Source organism: Meriones unguiculatus, chromosome 19 (genome assembly GCF_030254825.1).
Source record: "Meriones unguiculatus strain TT.TT164.6M chromosome 19, Bangor_MerUng_6.1, whole genome shotgun sequence".
Taxonomy (NCBI): domain Eukaryota; kingdom Metazoa; phylum Chordata; class Mammalia; order Rodentia; family Muridae; genus Meriones; species Meriones unguiculatus.
The window spans coordinates 14,986,310-15,007,775 of record NC_083366.1 but is presented as its reverse complement, the minus strand read 5'-3'; the positions used below and the strand labels follow the sequence as shown (position 1 = coordinate 15,007,775).

General features: G+C 46.2%; 1 protein-coding gene across 7 annotated transcripts in view; it reads right to left on the bottom strand.

The window, feature by feature from the left end:
* Nucleotides 1-21,466, bottom strand: part of Frmd4a (FERM domain containing 4A) — a 577,932-nt gene that overhangs the window by 27,306 nt on the left and 529,160 nt on the right. For all 7 annotated transcript variants that reach the window (XM_060372407.1, XM_060372408.1, XM_060372405.1 and 4 more), the window contains 2 exons: nucleotides 18,272-18,410; nucleotides 12,362-12,503 (listed from right to left, as the gene is read on the bottom strand). In XM_060372407.1, coding sequence (XP_060228390.1) covers nucleotides 12,362-12,503; nucleotides 18,272-18,410 — 281 coding nt within the window. The remainder of the gene's footprint in view (nucleotides 1-12,361; nucleotides 12,504-18,271; nucleotides 18,411-21,466) is intronic.

Here is a 21,466-nt window from a genome sequence, read left to right as displayed (position 1 = left end):
AGAAAATTCTCTCTTCATGAAGGGAATATAATATAGAGTGATACATATTTTTCAAAGGAATTATACATATTTTCCGTGCTTTCCTGGCTAGAATATCTGCATGTGTCAGGCTGGTAGGTATGAAAACTTTTTAGAAGGCAACATTGTAAACCAAACAAAAGAAAAATGAGTTGAAGATGCCAACTAGAGGAATTTAGCTTACACCAACAGAATAATTTCAAGGCTGTAGTGTCAGGCTTCTGGGGCAGCTTTCTTGTAGGGAGGCCGGTAGCCCTTTCTACCTTGATGGGTTTTAGAAGGTGTATTCCTGTACTAGAAAAAGCCATATTAGTGGCTGATTTCTTCTCACCTCCACAATAGCAGAACTGTTAGAAATCAGCAGATACATCTGAGTGTGCAGCCAGGGGCTCAGACCATACCACCACCAGCACTATCCAACAATCTCACATCCCTAGAGAGCTGGTGTATGTCTGTAACTTCAGTTTCTCACGATGTTGAGGCAGGAGGGACAGAAGTTCAAGGTCAGCCTGGCCTACAGGAAGCCAGTCTAGAGACTTAGGCTAGAGTAGTTGAAGATGAACATCTCTACAGCGAAAACTGAAACACCTTGCTGGGAACAACTAGAGAGACAAATGGGTAGCGATGGCCACTGTGGACCTGGACCCAGATGCCGTTTTCAAGATGTCAGCGCACCATGAATGAAGCAACCCAAGAAAAGCAATTCAGAGAAAATTACCAGGAGGACTCTGTGGTGGTAGGGTGGGGCTTAGAAACTGTATTTCCATAAGAGACAACTGAACGTTTGGATGGCTTGGTGACCAGATAATGACGCGGAGGCAACCTCCGGTGTCTCAGAATCCTGAGTCTTTGCAAGACTTCTGTGCCTCTGCATTAAACAACGCTGCTAGACCCAAACGCCTCTAAACACACCGTCTTAATCTTTAAGGTCTCTGATCAGGAGGCACATATTCCCTTCACTCCGATTCTGCTAGATCCCTATGATCCCAGTAAGGAAGACATCTCAGTGTCTAAGTACAATGTGACTCTGACTTCGGCTTTTGTTCTCTCCCTTTTCTGGCCCATTTGAGCTTGAAATTGAAGACATCTATCATTGTAAAAACAAACCATCTTTATGCCTCCCTGGGAACAAATAAAAAATATTGTCAGTTGTATACTTGGGTGCTATAATTAAATTGTATCTCATCCCAGTAAAAAAATAATAATAATAATCTGCTGCTTGTATCATTCTGTTATGGAAGCTACCTTCCAAGCTTTGAATTATGTTGTAACTCTTTCCCGAGTTTTTGACATGTTTTAGTTGCAGGTGTCCAAATTCAATAGCAAACAGAGCAAAGGCTGGATCCTTGCTGAGACTCCATTACCTCATGGTTCTCACAGACTAAATCCAGATGTGCCTTTCTCAGGTGTCGCATCACTGGATCTTATTGCAGGCGCCCTCTTTTACCAGAGGTTCAGGTCTTTCACAGTTCTAGGCCTACTGCCTTGTGCTTATCAGCTCTAAACCCTCTCCAGGCTACATCCATCTAATGCAAACTGGAAAAGTCATTATGAATCATAATTGGGTCTCTTAGTACCCAGCACCATTCCCATTTGAAGACAGGAAAATTTAATGAGGCATTCTCTGTTCCATCATCTAAAAAATTAATAAGGATGTAAAATAATACTGGAAGGAAGTCAGACTTTAAAAACAGGCCTGGGGAAAACGTGGGTCCAAAAAGATTAAAGAATTTCTAGCATGGAGTGAAAAATTCAGTTTTCCCTTCACCCTTGCCTAACCTCTCACTAGGAACTGATGATTTATTGAGTCAAATCTAAGAATTTGTGATGTTCAGGAATGACACAACTCACCACAACATTAAATTTTGGGAAGCAAGCATACAATCTGTGGATGATTGTCTGCTGTTACAGGATTAGTAAAGATTTGGCCTTGAGTAGCAGGGTTCATTACTGCTACCTAAATTATTATTTCTAATAATTAACTTAAATACCTACCCACATTTGATGGACCAGAGAGCCTTGGCAGGCTCGATGGCTCCTGAGTCTGTCTGCATGTAGCTGGCACCCCAAACGCTAGCTGGCCCCACTGCACACCGTGAGCCCGGAAATTCCTTCAGGAGGAATACAGCTCCTGGAGGCTCGGCTACACCTCTGCAAGCAACTGAGCCAGGCTACTCTGGACACACGGGTTTCCCTTTTAATGGTAACTGGACAGCCAGGCAGATGGAAAACATCTGGATTTGATAAAGTCTATGCCATTCATTATATGGGTGGCTGTTGAATAAGGCGCTTGCTCTCCTATCTCAGCAGTAAATGAACAGATGAGATAATGCTTCTAAAACACTTAGTGCCTGGACTAGGTAAATTCTTCACGTAGAGGTTGATGTGCTGTGAGTGGCGTAGAATTAGAGAAAGAGTTGAAATGAACTGTTCCTTTCTAATGAGGCACCAGTCAAAGTTAAGTTCACTCAACAATGCAGGATAGAGTGAGGACTCTAATGCCCCATCTACAGAAAGAAGCAATGACAGGCAGAGGCAGGACCTTGAAACGATGTTTCCTAAGCACCAAGACCGCACATCTGCCTCAGGGGCTACTGCAGATAGAGTTGGGAATGTGACCTGGATACTCAGCAGACTCCACCCCGTGTTTCACGAGCTTACGGCAGCTCCTCATAAACCTGGTGCATTTGCCGGGCGGCGGTGGTGCGCGCCTTTAATCCCAGCCCTTGGGAGGCAGAGGCAGGAGAATCTCTGAGTTTAAGGGCAGCCTGATCTATAACATGAACTTCAGGATGGCCAGGGCTACACAGAGAAACCCTGTTTTGGCAGGGGAGGGGTGGCGGGTTGACCTTCTGCATTTGAAAAGAGAAGGGTAAGCTACTATTGGCTGTGACCTGTAGCTGAGGACAGATGGCCACCCAGAGGAGAGATAGCCACAAGTCTCAGAGAGAGCTCACTGAGAGCCCCTCAAAGATCATCTGGAGAAGAGGCCCATAGCTCTCTGTGAGGCTGAGCGTCCTCCACAAGTGATCTCTTGACATTCGTTGAATGGGACTCTCACCTCTTCAAAGGGAGAAAGATAGGTAGTCAGCAAACCAGGGAGAAATCAAGGGGCAGAGATGCTCTCTAGGTTGGCTACCTCCACAACAGAAACTGAATCAGGAGCTCAGGTCAATGGGAGTGTCTCAAACTAAAAGTTCAAGACACGCACAAAAATGATACTTTACCCTGTCCATCTACTTTGCTTGTCTGGAGACAGGGTCTCACTATGAAGCTCAGGTTAGTCTTGGATCACAGTGATCACTTGCCCCTGCCTCTCAAATTCTAGGAATAAAGGGGTACACCACCACATCCAGCTGACAAAAAACAATTTCATAGTCTGTATTTGGACTTGCGGAAGTCTGGTGGTATAACAATTTCATAGTCTGTATTTGGACTTGCAGAAGTCTGGTGAACCCACACATACTGTACTTGCAAGATCTCTTTAGGGTTATATGGAAGTCCATAAAACTGACAAAACACAGAAATCTGCTATCTTTGAAAAGGGCAGTGACTGAGAAAGACATTGGGGTTGTCATCCCTAACTACTGTTGAACAATACAAGGCTTTGGAGTTTCAACCTTTTAAGAACCACCGCAGTTCTATCTATAAAATGGCTATCCGACCAATCTTCTAAAATGCCTCCAAACTTGAAGCACTGATTACTGAATAAACAACTAACTAATTCAGGCAAGTCCTTCCCAGCCATTAGCCTTCACTTCTGCAAATTTTACCAGTGGAATTTATAGCCAGTACAACCTCCTTCCTCCTTCCTTGACCACCCAAACCTCTAGAAATGAGAAGCATTCTATCACTGATGCTGTTGCCGCCTTCTGGCAGCGGGGGGGGGGGGGGCATGTCTAATGACCAACAAATGCCTAAAGGATTTATCTTTTCTTCTAGCAATGGGCCAAAGCTAATCTGTGACCGTGAATGCTAAATAGACTTAAACTGGAGCTGCCTGTAAGATGAACTAAGAAGATGGATGGATCATCTCTACCCAGATGAGTGAAATTTCAAAATTTACACATTGAAAAAACAGTAGCCAAGGGCTGCCCGGGGAGAGAGGAAAGGAACAGTGAGATGGTGCAGTAAGGCAGTGAGAAGCAAGTGAGAAGAGTATTTCTGAAAGAATGGCTAATACAGGAGCCCCCTTTAGCAGGGGGACTCCAAGTGACACACAGATCTACAGAAAAGGATATTCAGAATAGCCTTTGGGAAACAGACTGGTACCGTGCCCTTCTATAGCAGGAGCCTGCGCTCCTCTGGTCTAGGTGACTGGTGTTGAATGTTTCAGCTCAGCTACCGCGTGGCTCTGGGATGGCTGGGGGAAGAGGGGGGTTACAGGAGTACTCTGAGTCTCAGTTTCCTCGCCTATACACAGAGCCATCAAAACAGGGCTCTTCAAATATTGGGAGAATGAAGAGAAGTAATGCTTGGAAGATGCCAGCAGATAACCCAGAACCTATGGAGTGCCACGCGAATACTAGTTATTGCTATGAAAGGTTTTTCCTGGCTTTTACTAGGGGGCTGCAATCTCCATTTCAGAACGGTCCGTACTGTAAAAGGAGGAGCACCGAGTATACCAGCAAGGAAACGAGCAACGGGGGCAGATGTGTCCCTAATAGTCCAGGCGGCTTTCAGGCAGAAGGGAAAGTGAGGTTTTGTTTGTTTTGTTTTGTTCTGTTTTGCTTACAGAACTCAGCAGGGTCTTCTTACATGCTCCACTTCACTGACTCCTCAGAGAAGCTTTGCCTCGACATTCACAGTGGAGGTCATGGTGGCACAGGGAGGCAGGGATGGGATTCAAGCTTTGCTCTGTGGGGTCCGTTTTGTCCCTTGAATGGGCACACCATGAGGGTGGGAACTGTGTGGCTGCTAGGGTGCCATGGCACCACCCTGTGGGCTGTATCCACCTTCCCAAACAACTTGTTCCACAGTTCTGCATACTCTGATCTCAAAATGCAAGAGAAGGCAGAAGGAGAGGAAGCCAGTGGGGGTCGAAGATTTCCCAGTACAACACCAGATGCTCCTGGAGCCCCTCCCGTGTACAAGGTGATTTGGGGGAGACATCCTGTCAGCCCTCAGTGTTGCCCGCTGGAGTTGTGGAAGACAAGCAAGTCAGTGAGGACGGAAGGCACCATGGTTGCCGGGGAAGGCACCTGTAGCACGGGAGACTAGCCTGGCTTCTTGATGATCACTTTTCTGAGAGCTTTTAGCCTCCCTCTGATTGAATGTCAGGGAAACCAATCGCCAGATGAGATTGGTTTTTCTTGAAAAAAACCTTTCCTGAGTTAGCGCTTAGCAGATCTCTACTTGGACGCTAGAAGACTGAAGCATAGCACAGTAACTGTCCGCGCCGGCCTGACACCACACTTCTCACCCAAAGGATCTGACTGAAATAGGTCGCCAGTGGGGAACAACTGCTCATAGGTATAGTTTGGAGACAAGGTAGCCTTGAACTATATTTACATACTCGAGTATGACCTTGACCCTCCTGCCTCTGCTTACTGAGTTCCAGCATGAACACTACCGCACTTGGTTTATATGGTGCTGGGGCTAAATTCAGGGCTTTAGGTGTGCTAGACAAGTATTCCACCAAGTGAGCTACATCCTCCACCCCAGGAAAATGATTCTTATCCAAGCACAGCTAGACAGAGACTGTTGCTCCAAGAAAGTCATTTTCAGAGGGCACTTGCGGATCTTTGGAGGAAGGCAGCTGACATCACAGCTATTACTGTGGACTTGGGACTGGTTTGCCAGCTGGGAAATCTAGACTTCAGACTGGCGACAGCTGTATGTGGAAAGGACCACATGTGCAGGGCAGCGGAGCGAAGAGCGGCTCTGTCCTGGTGGTCATGCGGAAGGCTCTCCTCACTCAGCTGTGATGGAGGATTTGCTGCAGTCATTCCAAAGACCCCAAGCTGGTCAGCACCGGATATGAGTTTGCATCCTGCTGAGGATACGCAAGGACCTGGGCATCTGTTCTCACACACAAATGCTGATGACCAGTTGTATTCCACCCTTCCAACCCCGCTGCTTCCAGAAGGAGGAAAGGTGCTTTCCTCTTTGGAAGGAGGGGAAATTTAACACAATTAGTAACATCACCACCACCACCACCCTAGCAAGAAAGAAATTTGTTGTTGTAAAAGCAAGGGAAGGAAATGACTGCCTGTTTTGGCCTTTAGGGGGAAAATGAACAAAAAATATATAAATATCTATGTATGTATATCTATCATATATACATATCTATGTATATATACATATCTATATCATATATACATACACATATATAATAAAGACAGCCAAGTCCCAGCAGATCTGTAGAAGCTGTGAGGAAAAGGTTTGGCAGATAACCAGGAATAAATATGGAGAAAGGAGTTAGACTCCTCTTTATGATAAAAAGATATTTACTTCCCAGACAAATTCTCAAGGATGAATTCCTGCATCAAAGATGTCCCAGACACCCTGTGACATAATGCCACATTGCAGATGGCAGGATCAACATGCTACCTTGAGGGGCCATCTCTATGAAGTCAACGTGATTTCCAACATGAGCCATGTGTGCTGGAAGTTCTCATCAGTCTTGGAGATTTTACAAATGGAATAGTCTAGTTCAAAGAGTAGTGAAATGGGAGTTCTTGGAAGAGCAAGCACCTTTCAATGGTGGCTGGAAGTCTTTGGGATGGCTTTGTTCTCAGGAGAGAGTCAGTGGCACATTTTGCCAAAAGTGAAAATATAAACGTCGTTTAAACGTGGGCGTACTCCGTGGTAAGAAGAAAGGAAGGAGATAAACAGAGAGACAATCAGTGTTTAAAAGTTGAGCACCTGTGGTAAAGTTTCTGCTTGAAACCATTACTTTTGATGCATCTGAGTTCCATTCCTTAGCTCAAGAACCCAGGTTGCTGATCTCGCTGCCTCAGGGCTGTTGCTCTATTGTAATATGCAGGTTTGGAGATTAATTGCAAATCTCAATGATCCTTATTCTGTGCTCTTAGCAGAGACTGGGAAGTTGAACCCGGAGTTTGGCTGAGTAGAAATAGAGTGGCATGTGTGGGAGATGGCAGGGAGAGCTGTTTAAAACTACCCCTGAAAGCCATTCGCTCAGACGCTATAGTGTCAATCTTAGCTCTCTTTAACAGCCAAGTATACCTTTACTAGCAACACTTGAGGGCACAAATATGGCCATACAAGTGCCTTCGTCACCCTCACCCTCCACCAAATAGAAGTGGAAGGCTCCACCTTCCATTTTTCTCTCATTTTTAACTCAGGCCAGACCTGCTCAGATGAGTCCAGAAACATCCATTCTGCAGACAGGGCTTTTGCAGCCTGCCCAGTTTCACAGTCCAGCATAAACAACCTCTTTGGCAGTGCCTGGGAGGTTGTACCCAACAGCAGAGCCGAGGTTATGACCAAATTTAAGGCCTCTGGAATGCAGTTCATCTTGTACCTAAAAGGAGAGGCACCGCACAGCTGGTAGAAAAGTCTCAAAGGCCAGAGAAAGATCCAGGAAGAAGACAGACTAGTGACAAAAAAGAAAGGAAACACTAAACAAAAAAATGCTGCACAATTTATAGCAGAGTCGTGCAGTGAGAGCTGGATGCAGCTACAAGCACACAGCTTGTAGGCGCCTAGATCTTCTCCCTGTGGGGAGAGATGTCAAATAGCTGGCATCGACATTTTTACACTAGTTATTAATAAACATCCTCACAATGGAAGGAAGTGCTTGCATTCAGAGAAGGAGAATGTGGGAATAAAGAAGAGGGACCCATCCCAGGCAGGGCCAGGGTCAGGGCTGAACACAACATGTTTTTCCTAGAATGAAAAGGGTCAGAGCCGTGGAATTATAGTAGAATGCAGGTTTGGGTGTGGTTTTACTTTTAAAACCACAGATCTGTCACCATAGTCTTCATGTTCCTGCTTGAACAAATAGAAGAAGACTCGGCTGCCTTCAAATTAACCACACAGCCAAATATTTACACCTAAATTCATCTCTCTCTCTCTCTCTCTCTCTCTCTCTCTCTCTCTCTCACACACACACACACACACACACTGGTTTGGATGGCTAATAGAGCAAGTCATGGGGCCCTGCAGAACACTGGGTATTTCCTAAGTGGGTTTGTGCGTTTCCTAAGTGTGTTAAAATAGCCTGAGAGCAAAATCACATCTATGGCAGCCTCTCCACTCCCCCAGAAGTCCTGACTATTCCATGAAGGCAAATCCTCAAAACTCAAAACAGTGCTGACCCAAATCTTAGACCTCATGTCTTCAGCTACAGTGACAAGTATGACAAGCACAGTTGTTCTTGTTTTGTTATTCCTCCTCCACAGCCTTCCCTCTCCCATTTCAAGGAATGGGGGAAGGGAAGGGAAGAAATACACCCTCTGAAGATCCTGCAAATGATTTGAGGTACGTCTTCTGTTTTTCTTTCTTTCCCGGTGCGGGGATTAGGGTAGGCAGTGGTCCTACCCTAGCTCACGTAGAGAGAAGGAAGGCTGGCAGACAGAAAGAACAAGCTCTAAAAATAGCTCAGCTGAATGAATGGTCTGAATTTATAGTTGTTCTCTCAAACTGTATTCGAACAAAGTAACGATTTGTTACTTGGAGCCCATTGTGAACAAAACACCAAGGCCAAAGCTATCTCCAATCTGGAGAAACATCCCAGCTCTTCTAGCCCACTGTGACTAGATGCCCCTACTTACTCTCTCCCTTTCTGGTGGTCACTTAGTAGATTTCCTGAATTCTACCTCAGGAACTTCATCTACACATGGAGATTTTGTCCAACACAGACCTTCAGCTCTGAGGGATGAGACATACCCAGCGGGTCTCCACGAGGCTATAAGCCAACAGTTGCCTCATGGGAGCTCCTGTGTAACATGTCTGGACCCCAAGCTCAATTAACTACAGAACCGTGTGCCTTTTCCAATGCTAGTCGCCACCTCTCCTGCCCTGTTTATATTGAGAACATTGGTGTGCATGAACTTCTGATTTTTGTAATGGATAACGATGGTGTTCCTTAATTTCCTTAGCATTAGGGGCCTCAGATACCGAAGAGTGTACTTCCTAGCACTATTAAAGGTAGTTACACACTCTTAAATAGAGAAACTGCTTTTAAAGCTGCTAATAGCTTGGAACTACTTTATCTCTATTTTGTATCAAGAGACAATACTCAAAAACTTTTTTTTCAGAGAAACACTACGTTTTTAAATGCTGGGCATATTGGCCACACCCCTCTCCCCAGTGCTCAGGCCAGCCCTGAACAATGGAGTTCAGAAACATCCATTCAGCAGAAGGAGTTTTTGCCACTCGCACTCAAGGTTCTACAGGCCAGTGTAAACAAATCCTGGCAGCACTGACTCCTTTGGCAATGCCTGGGGTGGGGATGGGGAAGAGGAAGCTGTTCCCAGCAGTGGACCCAAAGCTATGGTCAAAATCAAAGCATAACATCCCTTAGGAGTTAAAATAAATGTTTATATTATGGCAATGTGACAGCATTGTTATATGGTCTGGTTATGCATGATGTTGCGGTACTGGGAAGGGTAGAAAGAAATGAATGGCAGCAATAAGGATTGGCCATTACTGCTTTAGGGGCAACATCTGAAAGGGCTGAGGGGCGATGCAAGTGACCTCAAAAGGACAAAGAATGTCAACCTGCTATCAGGATGGAGATACACTGTCTAGTTTTAAAGATACTTTGATGCCATTACTAATGTGGTATCACTTTTACCTTAGAGGTTTGGGGTTCCCATGAGGTGGAATGTTGGTGGAAATTTCCAGGAGAACTCTTTGCAAGGTTAGAGACCTTACAGAGATTCTTAACATGCCCTACAGGCTTTACCGCTAGTCTCCAAATTTTCTTATCAACAACTTTCCTGAGTGGCCACTGGGTGTTGGACAACGGACTAGCGATTTTCTTGTGCTAACTAGGTTCTCAATATGCTTCTAAGATACATCTACTAGAATAAGTAAGTAACTTATTATTAAGAATAAGTGTAAGCATTTACACTTACTAAGGAGGGGAAGGAGAGAAAACAGTTGGATGCTGGGTTGTCTGGCTTGTGAACGAATGTTAGCATGGAAGATCGGGCAAGCGTTAATAAAGACAGAGCTGTCCTGCAACAGCAAGCATGTGAGAGCATGTTACAGGCAAGAGGACAGAAGGGAAAAGGAGGGAAACTAGCCAGCTGGGTTCAACAGGGATTGGGAAAATCACTGCATGTTATATCGGAAAGAGGAACAAGGTGCTGCCTTTGGCTCTGCTTTGCTGTTAGGTGGGGGGTTGGGAGGGCTGTACCAGATAGCCCTTTAGGTTTTGAATGCTCTTGCCTTGACACAAGAAGGCAGCACTTTCCACAGTGCTCCTTGCGACTGTCTCAGCCCTAGAAGTGGCAGCCATTTGGCACACTTTTTTATGAAATACCTTTGAATAATTCCAGGCAGGGGCAGAATTACGATTCTGAGTCAATGCCACGGAGGTCTGGCAGAACTAGATCCAGCTTTTCTGAGCCTGAAGCTTATATCGTTTTGACAGTTCACTTAAACAATACACAGCCTTTTAGATTAGAAAACTCACAAGCATATGAACATATGACTAGGTCTCTGAAAGGTAGGGTCCTAGGAGGTCCTACAACTCCACCTGCCCCATAGCAAACCCGCTTCTCACTCTAGGCCCACACACAGATTCCCCTCCTTAGATGTTTCGGTTTGAACTTCTGACTGTGAGCAGGCAATATCAGTCCAGAAGCCAACACGCATCAACTCATCTTCCTCTTCTGTCTCTCCCTCTTCGGTTGTTACAGTTATTGGCAGTCACTGTATATAGTTCTAGAACAGGCCCTGAAAAATGACAGGATGTAAAGACATTTTCCTCGCTCAAAGTCAAGGTGACACGGCTCCTACCCTAGTTAACTTTATCTGTCACCTTGACATATCCCAGGGACATCTGCCTGAGTCTCGAGTACAGGACTGGACAGATCCGATTAGCTTGTGGTCATGTCTGTGCTTGGGATTGTCTTGACTGGTGATTGATGCGATCCCTAGGCCGGTAGGCCTGGGCTGCACAAGAAAGCTGGTTGAGTATGAGCCTGGGAGAGCAAGTCAGTGAGCAGAGTTCCTCTGCAGTCTCTGATTCAGTTCCTGCCTTGAGTTCTTGCTCTTAGGTCAGGGATGGACTGTTAGATGGAAGCATAAGATCAAACGAATCCTTCTTTCCACTAACCTACTTTTGGTCATGATGTTTAGCACATAGACAGAAGGCAGACTAGAGCAGCCGCCTGAATTAATCAGGGTTTAAACAAACAGCTTTGGAAGGCGCACTGGCTAGTCACACTTGGCTCACATTTCTAAACAACTGCTGTCGTTCTCTCCTTCTGACCTCCATAAACTCATGCCTGTCTTGTCATTTAAGCAAACAACAGAATTCCCACTCTGTAACTGATTCAGGGACTGGGGGTTGAACCCAGAGCCTTGTGTGTGCTAAGCAAGTGCTCTACCAATGAGCTACTCTCCTTGATTTCCACTCTTGAAGCCAGGATAAATTTGATCTGGTTCTCCTAATCTTTAATATCTAAATGAACTGCCTGATGCTCACTGAAGTAGACAGTAAGAATCTGGGCGTGCTGTCAAACACCTTCAATCCCAGCACTTGGGAGGCAGAGACAGGTGGATCTCTATGAGTTTGCTGCCAGCCTGGTCTACAGAGTGAGTTCCAGAACAGCCAGGGCTGTTACAGAGAGAAACCCTGTCTCAAAAAACCAAACCAAACAACAACAACAACCCCCCCCCAAAAAAAAAAAAAAGAAATGAAATGGACAGTAGAACCAGGCAGTGACAAAGGGTGCTCATTCAGCCATAACCTGTGATGGCAAGTCCCCCCTTTAACCCTTTACCTTTTAAAGGCCCAGGTGTCTCCTTGCAAGCAGAATGTGGCAGCTTGATCCTGACCTCTGTCCTTCCCCAGGATAGCCTCCCTCTTAAGGACACACAAGTAAACCCCACTCTTTGCCTTCAGAGTTGACGTTCCTGACGACAGTTAATGATTACACCACTCAGTGTTCTAGGAAGCCTTTACAGTGAGTGCTCTTTAGAGACGGACAATTTGTCCCACACTGTGGAACGCACGGATCTCCCTCTGTCCCTTTGGATACTTTAGGAAACTTTTCTTAGAGCCACATTTGGCTTCAAACTTTGGCCTGAGAACTAAAGCCAGCTTCTAGACCATGCGCCCAGCAGCCTCCCATGCCTGGTGTCCCCTCCTACCCTCGTGGAAACCATTCCGTGGAGTGTGCCTTGGCCCAGGCCCTACCTGAGGACAGTAGGCTCCCGCTGCTGCCGCTAATGATCTTCCCTTTGCTCCCCATGTTGGCCAGCTTTGAGGTCTTCAGCGTCCCTGTTTCTGTTAGGTCAATGGCGATCTCGCTCAGACTTCGTGCTGCATGGATCTTGGACTAGAGAAGGAAGGTGAACAGGTTACGGAAGAAACAGAAAACACTTGTAATCCTGAATTCAGGTGGTTCATGAGCTCCACAGACTCACAGCCCAGGACTCTGCAGGCTACAGAGCATAGTGTGAAGACTATGTCTTTGCAGTCTATATTCTGGGAAAGGCATTCTTATTGAGCCTTATAGTCCTAAATATAAGCCAGGGAGGTTGACACCTACCACAGAGAGGTGAGCCTGGGGTCAAAGGAATGAGCTGTGTGTATAACATTCCCTCCCTCTAATTCCTTCCTGCCTCCTCTCCTTTCTTCTCTGCTTGATAGAGGGACAAATAGAAAACTGTATCAAGTCAGTAATCCTAGCTACTTGGGAGAGCTGAGGTAGGGAGATTATAAATTCATAGACTGCCTGGGCCAAAGAACAAGTTCAAAGCCAGCTTGGGCAACTTAGTGAGAGACCCATTCTCAACATAAAAAGTAGAATAAAGAGGTACAGCTCAATGATAGAGCACTTCTCTAGGGTGTACAATATCCTAGGTTCAACCCCTAGCAATACACACACACAGACATGCACACACACATACACACATATATATACACATGTATACACACATGCACACATGTGCACACACATATGTGACCACACTTAATTTTATGCTTAAATGAGGAGGGAAAATAAGTATTTAGCTTTATGAATGACAGATGAGTTTTGTGAAACAAATTCATGAAATATCAATAAATTTAGAAGTTATTCAACATTTTTAGTTAATACACAAGTGACCAGGGAACATTCAAGATAACGAAATACTGGCATCGTACATCCTATACACAGACAGAAATCTCAGGTCCCACCAACATCTGTCACAATATTTGTTTCGGTTTTCATTGATGAAAGCTAGGAAGACTCCAAAGTCTTCATGTTGCTGTTCAAAGTCCACAAAGTGTGCAGATCAACCAATCCACTGTGCTAAGAGTCATAGCAGGGGAGGAGAATCCCAACATGGTTTTGTTTCATGTTTACAATTATATCCCTAAAAGTGATTAAGTGAGTGGGTGGTGTGTGTGTGTGTTTCGCCAGTAAGGCTATCTGCTTTTGTTACACCTTTTATAATATGGAAGTGTGTTCTATTTTCTTCCTATAGACATTATTTGGCATTTTCAAGTTTGCTGCTGCTGTTTTATAAATCAGTGTGTTTATGATACCGTAAGCATCGTGACAGTCTAGGCACACACTGGCCCTCTTTGGTGGAGGTGGCCACTGCATGAGAGCAGGTCTTTCCATGCCCACAAGGCTCCACACAGAGCCTGACAGCCTTGGTGAGGCCTGCACACCACTGTCCCCTCTTCCTGATTTACGGGCTTCCTCCTTTGCCCAACGGCTGTTATTTGTCTCGCAAAGGCTATCTGGGCCCTTGAGGCCTTGCCCTTCCTCTGGCCTGTTGTCGCCTGTACTGATGACCGACAGTGACTTCCAGCCAGAAGAAGCACTGAGACCTTTGCTTTTGTCTTGTTTACCTGATGTGAACCGTCTTCCTCCTCCCCTCTTCTCTCCCACTGGTGCTTTGACTTGGGTCTCCTTCCCATCCTCCACTTTCTTACATCTAGAACCAGGTTGGCTTCCTCAGGTTAGGGCCCTTGTGCTTATAAACAAACCCAGCTGCCAGACCTGGCAGCCTTTTGCCTGTGACAGGAAGCAGGAAGGCCTTTCCATTTCACGTGGACTCTCCGTATCTACAGCACCCATCTGGGTATGCTTTATCCTTCAGGCAAGCAGAGTGAGCACAAGCCATTATTTCCTCTCTTTCTGCGCTGCTGCTTGTTACCAAGACCTGTTGTTTCCATAGAAGCAGCTCACACTTAAACAGCTACAGAGCAGCAGCTCCGAACAGCACACCCCAGCAGCACAATGGCAAGCGCCCAGGAGCTCCTCAGCATTCAGCTTTGATCCTTGACCTCTCTGACCCTCACACAGGGATCTTAAAGCCCACATCACACACCAAGGCCAGATACTCTATGTCAAGGCCATTGCAATAGGATGGGGTGTGAATTAGGACCTGGGTGTAATTGTGAATGAGGTTAGACTGATGGACCTTCTTGATATTTTAAGGGTCCCATTAATCACATGGGAAACTTGTCCTCAAACAAGCACTCCTCTCTCCTGCTTACAACTTCATCAACCTCAGAGGCAGTAAACCAGAATACGGAAGCAGCAACAACAGACAGCCTTTTTTTAAAGGTGGCCTAGATCCTGGTAACTTTATTTACGAACTTTCTGGAATGGGACTATCACAATGACCCAACAGATTCCTTGTGGGGTGAGAACCAAGAAGAAATTTAATCAACACTTCCAGGAGGCTCTCTTCTTGCATAATAAGGTCTCTGGGCCAGCCCTGAAGTCCCTAAATATCCCAAATGGCCACTCGGTGTCAGTACTGATGTTCAGTGAGCAAGCCTTAATTTGTTCTATCATGATGTTTATTTTAGAAGGGATAAATAACAGATTGGATGAAGAAAAGATTAAGGAGGAAAGCTGTCTGCAGTGGGAACCTAACTCCAGAAAGCACCACTCCAAGTTCAGAAGAAAAGCATCCATTAGTTCTTCTAAACAGTGTGAGCTTTCAAATACGTTCCCCTGATGTCTACAAGACATTCTTTGGCTCCAGGATGCACAGGTCACTGATCCTTTGGAAAGCATTTCTGATCTTTAGTAGCAGCAGATATTAATGATCAATTATAATTAGTGTCTGCAGAGCTTTATACACTAAATCAACTGCAGGGAACCAACTTTCCTCCACTCTGTCTTTGATGGTGGAAGGTTCTCTTCATGTACATGATGGAGGAAAAAGAAGACAGAGGAAGGAAAAGGAGGAGATGAGGAGAGAGCAGACAGGGAGAGAGGGGAGGCTTTTTTAAATGGTTTGCACAATGGCCCTGAAGGGAGAGTACTCTGGGTGTGAGGGAGGAGGAACATGAGCTGTCTTGGCTACTGCTCTTGCTGACTCGAACCACTAGACAGTACTTGTTTCTCTGGACTTGATAAACATCACTTGCTGGGAGCCCTTCAGAGAAAGGAATGGTTGGCATGGCCCCATACAGTAGAATGTGAAGCCCTGCCAGGCTGCCAGCCCACACTGGCTGTCCAGAAATATCTGAAGCCTTCTATCCCAGACCTGTTGACAATCACTCACATAGTCCATGGTGCCCACCAAAGATGGGTCACATGACATCCCAGAAATGCAATCTAATTCCTACGGAGTGTTTCACCATCTCTGATTTAATGTGGGATCTTCTCAGAAAGGTTAAACTTGGTGCAGTACTGGACAGGGGAATGTGTTAGATTGATCATGATGTTAATAAAACAGTTTTTCTAAAATTAAACACATATTTCCTAAAGCAATTTCACGAGCATCATGTCATTTCGCCAACTACTAATCTTGGTCAGGAAGTTACTTTTTTGTTCTCTAGTTGGAGAAAGCAAAGCACGCGTGATAAGAAGCCTACCCAGGTCATATTGCTGGGAAATAGCCATCTAAATTCCAAGCAGAGGAACATGGTCCTCCCCTGTCTGTAACATTAAAGAACTGGCTCCTAGGAGTCATGGAGGGCTAAGAATGTAGTTCAGTGGTAGAACACTCGCTTAGCAAGAGGGTTTCGAGGTCCTAGGTTCTAGTACCACAAGAAAACAAACATTTCTTGTCTGATACATATCTCGGGCTCCATTCTCTTGGGAATTTGGCTATTTTCTCTTGTCCTTCAGACTTAACTGAGAAGGACAGCTGAGAGCTTCCTCATGTTTTTGCCCTTTGGGTTTTGTGTGTGTCTGTGTGTTTGGGGGTTGTTGTTGTTTTGAAGCAGAGTCTCAGAAAGTAAGTAGCCTTGGCTAGTCTGGAACTCTCTGTAGACTAGGCTAGCCCTGAATCAGCCATCTCCCTGTCTTTGCCTCTCAAGAGCTAGAATTACAGGAAGTAGAGTGGGCCACTTCCTAGCTGGGCTTTTCTCTCCTCTCTCTCTTCTTAATAATTTATTTTTATTTTATGTACATTAGTGTAGTGCCTGCATTTATGTCTGTGTGAGGTTGTCAGACACCCTGGAACTGGAGTCATAGGCAGTTGGTGCTGGGAATTGAACCCGTGTACTCTGGAAGAGCAGCCAGTGTTATTACCACTGATCTGTCTCTCCAGCCCTGGGTTTGTCTCTTAAATAATGTTTCCTGTTTAAAAAATGATTGGTGGTCATTTCTTCCTCGGCTTTACTTACTCTATTTGTGGCCAGCTGGAAGTCTGCTAAACAAGACTCTTTCTCACAGGCAAATGTGCGCTTTTTTTTTCTCCCCCCAAAATCCCAAGAATAGGCTATTTGAGACACCCAGGAAACTGGGGGGAATAAAAAGCTACAACCCAGCATGGAGAGGAGAACCCCAAGCTGCTGACCCTGCACTATCTTGTGGGTGAAATAGGCTACTTCCTGTCTCCATTGCAGACTAAGGTATTATTTGTGCGGGAGGGGTAGGGTTCTGCCCTCAAGAGTCACTGAAGGCAGGACTCTGGAGAAATGCTCAACCTTTCTGCTGGCACTACCTCCCAGCAAGCAACAAGGGATGAAATCAATGCTTGTGGGTGTTGCCCTCCAACTCTCTCTGTTGGAGAGTGGGGCACCAGCCCCCACTCACTGTCCCAACATCTAACATGAGTCAAAACCCTGTGGCCCTGTCTCTTTTGATCTAATTAAGCTTCAAAGGCCAGTGCCAAGGCCCGTCATCACTAGAAGAGGGTAGAATACTCTCGTGACTTTCAGCCACAAGAACATCCACCCACACCTCTGGATTCTGTCACACCAAAAGTGAGTAAATAAAGGAGTCAGAAAGACCCTGAAAAAGAGCCAAGAAGGTTCCATCCAGTCCAACCATCCCGATCCATTAACTGTCACCTGCTCCTGAGAACACACAACCTCCTGCGGCTGTTGGGAGCCACTAGAGGGGCCAAAGCTGGCCTTGCCCGGCGCTCCCATCACCCGAAGCCCGCAGAATCCTAACACAAGCTTACAGCCATCTCTGCAGGCAGGGGCCCTTGGGAGACACCTTGATTGAATGGGTGTGGCCTGTGGAGTCCCTGGAAGAGGAGGAAGGGAGGCCAGAGTCGCTATAACTGTGTGTGAACCAAGAGCTCATCAGTCTCCCACCCACCAGAAAGCACAGCTGGCTGTCTGGGCCTCGGGTGGAGGAATCACCTGGGCACAGAGAAGGCAGCTTCCCAACGCCCCAGGCTCCAGGCCTACCTGAGGCAAACCCCGGCTGCTGCTTTTGTTTTGTTTTCCTTTTCACTTTTCCAGTTTTAACTTTTGAAAACAGAGTTGGCAGTTGGAAAAGCCTGAAGGGCTTTTCACAGCAATTTCCCTAAGCGGTTAGTCGGGTCTCTCTGTTGAGGATGGTTATCTGGCCTGCTCCAAAGAAAACAATATACCACCGCTTAAACATCAGTAAGGGTTTGAGAACTTACTCCTGAGAGAGTCTCCAGGGCCCCCAAAAGTATGTTCAGAATTCCTCCTAAGGGCGCTGTGTGGCTGTTGCTGAGCCTTGAGCACCTCTACAAGCAGCACCCAGCATGGCCTTTTAACGAGCTGCTGGTGTTCCTCCGACCTGCAGCCCTAAAAGGCAAGCCCTTACCCAGGTGGGTCTCGAGCCAACGAAACAGCCCCTCCTCTCCTACCCATCTAACTCTCATCTCTAAATGGCAGCCTTGAGGCCCAGTTAGCTGCCTGGTGGAAGGTCCAGCTGCTTACCTTACTTTGCTTTCTGTCCAGATAGAACTGATGTTGGCTAATCGCCATCGCCCAAATGGACTTGATCAATGCCGGACAAGCATACCACGTGTGCACAGCAATGCCACTGTGCCCAAAAGTCCTCCTGGTCACCGAAGCCCTGGAAAAGCAAGACCCACAAGCTTCCTTCAGTTTCTGTGATGGGGAAAAGGTCATTCATCAAACAGTCTCAAGTGAGAGCCCAGTGACAGGACAGGGACAGAGGCGTTCACAGAAGCACAGCATTCACGTACATACACCCTGAAGTATACGGCCATGCTATGCCTGGAAACTGGCTCCTTAAGCTTTAGCCCTGGGACAAGATGGGTCACTCTAGGTCAGTTGATGGTCCTTTTTGACCTTCAGCTCCTGGCACGGAGCCAAGACAAATCTGAGAGCCAGGAAAAGCCCCTGACAATGCTCTTCATTAACCAGGCAAGGCTGCCTATGGTGAAGATGGGTAAATTCTTCCCTCGTCTCCACAGCCCCGAGCACTTCCTACATGGTAAGACTTCCTGCATCGCTCTAACTAGACAGATGTTCCCTGGAAGGTCTGGTTATCCAGTACAGACACATTCCCAGAGCACAGAGCTACTTCAGAATCAGGAGGCGGCAGAGAAAGAGGAGCCAGCCATTCCCCCCTACACTCTGTGCATACTTAAAATTCTAACTGGAGTATCTGTGGAGTAGAAAGAGGCAAGCGGAGTTTAAAAATAAAAACAGGAAGCATTAGTCTCAACACATTAATGGTGTTTGGGTTGGGGATATAAGATTTATAGGGCTGCCTTTTCTTGTTGTTGTTTTGCTTTTGTTTTTGTCTTTTCCCTGTGTAGCCGTGGCTGTCCCGGAACCCACTATGTAGACCACAGTGGCCTGGAATTCAGGAAATCTGCCTGCCTCTGCCTCCTGAGTGCTGGGATTACAAGTGTCTGCCACCATCAACAGCACCTGTGAAGTATATGCTCCAGGATATGCTGGTTAAACCTGAGAACAGGGCCAGAGAGATGACTTGTTGCCAGACCTGACAACCTGAGCTTGATCCTTTGGAACCACACAACGTAAGGAGAGAAAGGGCTCCTGGAAGTTGTCGGCTGACTTCTGTCACACACACACACACACACACACACACACACACACACACACGCACACGCACACACGAATATACACGTGCTCACAAAGGCGACACATATGCACATAGACACAAAATAGATGAATTTCGATTTTTAAAATACTTTAAAATCTGAGAACATATTCAAGTGTTTGTGTGGGGAGAGGGGAGGGGAAAGGAGGGAGAAGGGGGGAGGGGAGAGCGAAGTGGGTCTGGGAAGCTGACTGAGTGGGCAAAGCACTTAGCCTACAAAGTACGAGGCCTCTGGGTTTGGATTTCTGGATGTCCTGTTAAGCTGGATGCCATGGCAGGTACACCTGTAACCCAGTGCTCTTATGCTGAGAAGGGAAGTGACAGCTCGGTAACCCCTGAAAGCTTTTGTGCCAGCTAGCCTGGCATGAGTAGCAAAGAACACAGCACCCCATCTCAAGCAAGGTGGAAGATGACCTCTGACCTCCACATGTGTGCTGTGGACCTCACAAACACATACACTGTACATACCAAACAAGAAGTGGGGGAGGGGTGGTGTCAGACTGGGGTGTAACTGGGGCACCTGATCTGTGTGTCAGAAGCAGTATCAATGGTTTTAAGATGAAAATATTTAGTTGGAAAGAACTGCAAATTCATCAGGACTTATGAATAATAACATTTTTTTCCGCACTCCATTTTCCTTTAAAATTCAATACGGGTCTTATTGTCCTACTCTATAAGCTGAGGAGTTAACAGTGGGGCTTCTTCATAACCACATTTAAGGGGAAATTCAAATCTGGTGGCTAGAAAGCGACTCTAGGCAGGTTGTGTTGCTCCTCTTCCCCAATGAGTGAATATATCAGTGAGTGAAACAGCTCTGCGGGGAGAAACTGAAAAGGGGGCAGAGAAAGAGTGAGGAACCCCCCTCCCAGGTCTCTGGGGAGTCAAAGTAGCTGCCATCTGAACTCCTAGTTTGGTTGGGAGTAAATGAAAAGAAATTTCTCCTGCCCCCCAGGAAAGCTAAAGTAGGTAGAAAAAGTAACTTGAAGTGTACTTTTGTGAGCGAGGGGGAGGGTGTGTAAAATCCAGGTAACATGAGTACAAAAGGCCTAAGTGGTTCGTTGGGTCTGGGAAGTCAGTTTCATGGGAACATCTACATCAGATACTCAGGGTTTTCTCCTGCTCCATCAGGAACTTATCTCCTCTGCTCATCTCTCCCCTCAGCCCTTCCCACCTCACCGAAGCCTCACCTCAGCACAAAGCCTCAGCAATGGATCATTGTTTGCTAAACCTAGACTGTGACAGAAACTGAGGTAAGTAAGAATAGTTAAGTGTGTGTGTGTGACATCCTCCACAGATTCTGTGTTCCATGGGGCAGGCACAGTAGGCAAGGAGAGGTTGGGCTCACTTCTGTCCCATTCCACTCAGAAAGCAGTCTTGGCACCAAGTGATGTGGTTGTCATGGTGGACTCAGGGCTTGTTTCCCTAAGGGAAACAAGATGCTCATACTCTGAGCTCAGACTGCCATCTTTGGGCTTTTCTGTCCACATAAAACCCTCCCTCCTCTCATTACCTCAGTCAATCCTAGTAACCCCATGAGTTTCAGCTCAGATCTCTCCTCCTCAGGAAGCCCCGCACGAGCATCAGGGCCTCTGGTGTCCACGTCATTCAGCACTTTGGTTGTGCCAGTTGACCTCACACTCATGAACCCTGGCCTTAGACTTCTATGGTTCAAATCTAGCCTGTGCCATATACTAGCTATCCACAATCCATTTCTGTGCTTCCATTTATTTCCTGGGTCATGTGGGGAGCAAATAAGTTCCGGTATCCAAACAGTGCTCACACTTGGCAAACCCCATCTGGTATCCCCAGCTCTGCTGGAAGTTCCCAGTGGAGGAAGATGCTGATCCATCATATCTAATGTAGAAGAACATAGAAGTTCTCAAAACATGTGTGAGATTCTGTTTTGCTAAATAAGCCAAAAGCCCACCATGTGGTAATGTCTGATGTTAGGTGTCTTTCCTGTATCCCTATATCCTGGCAAAGTGAAATGAAATTAGTAATTATATCACTGATGAGATCACAGACATATAATGAAG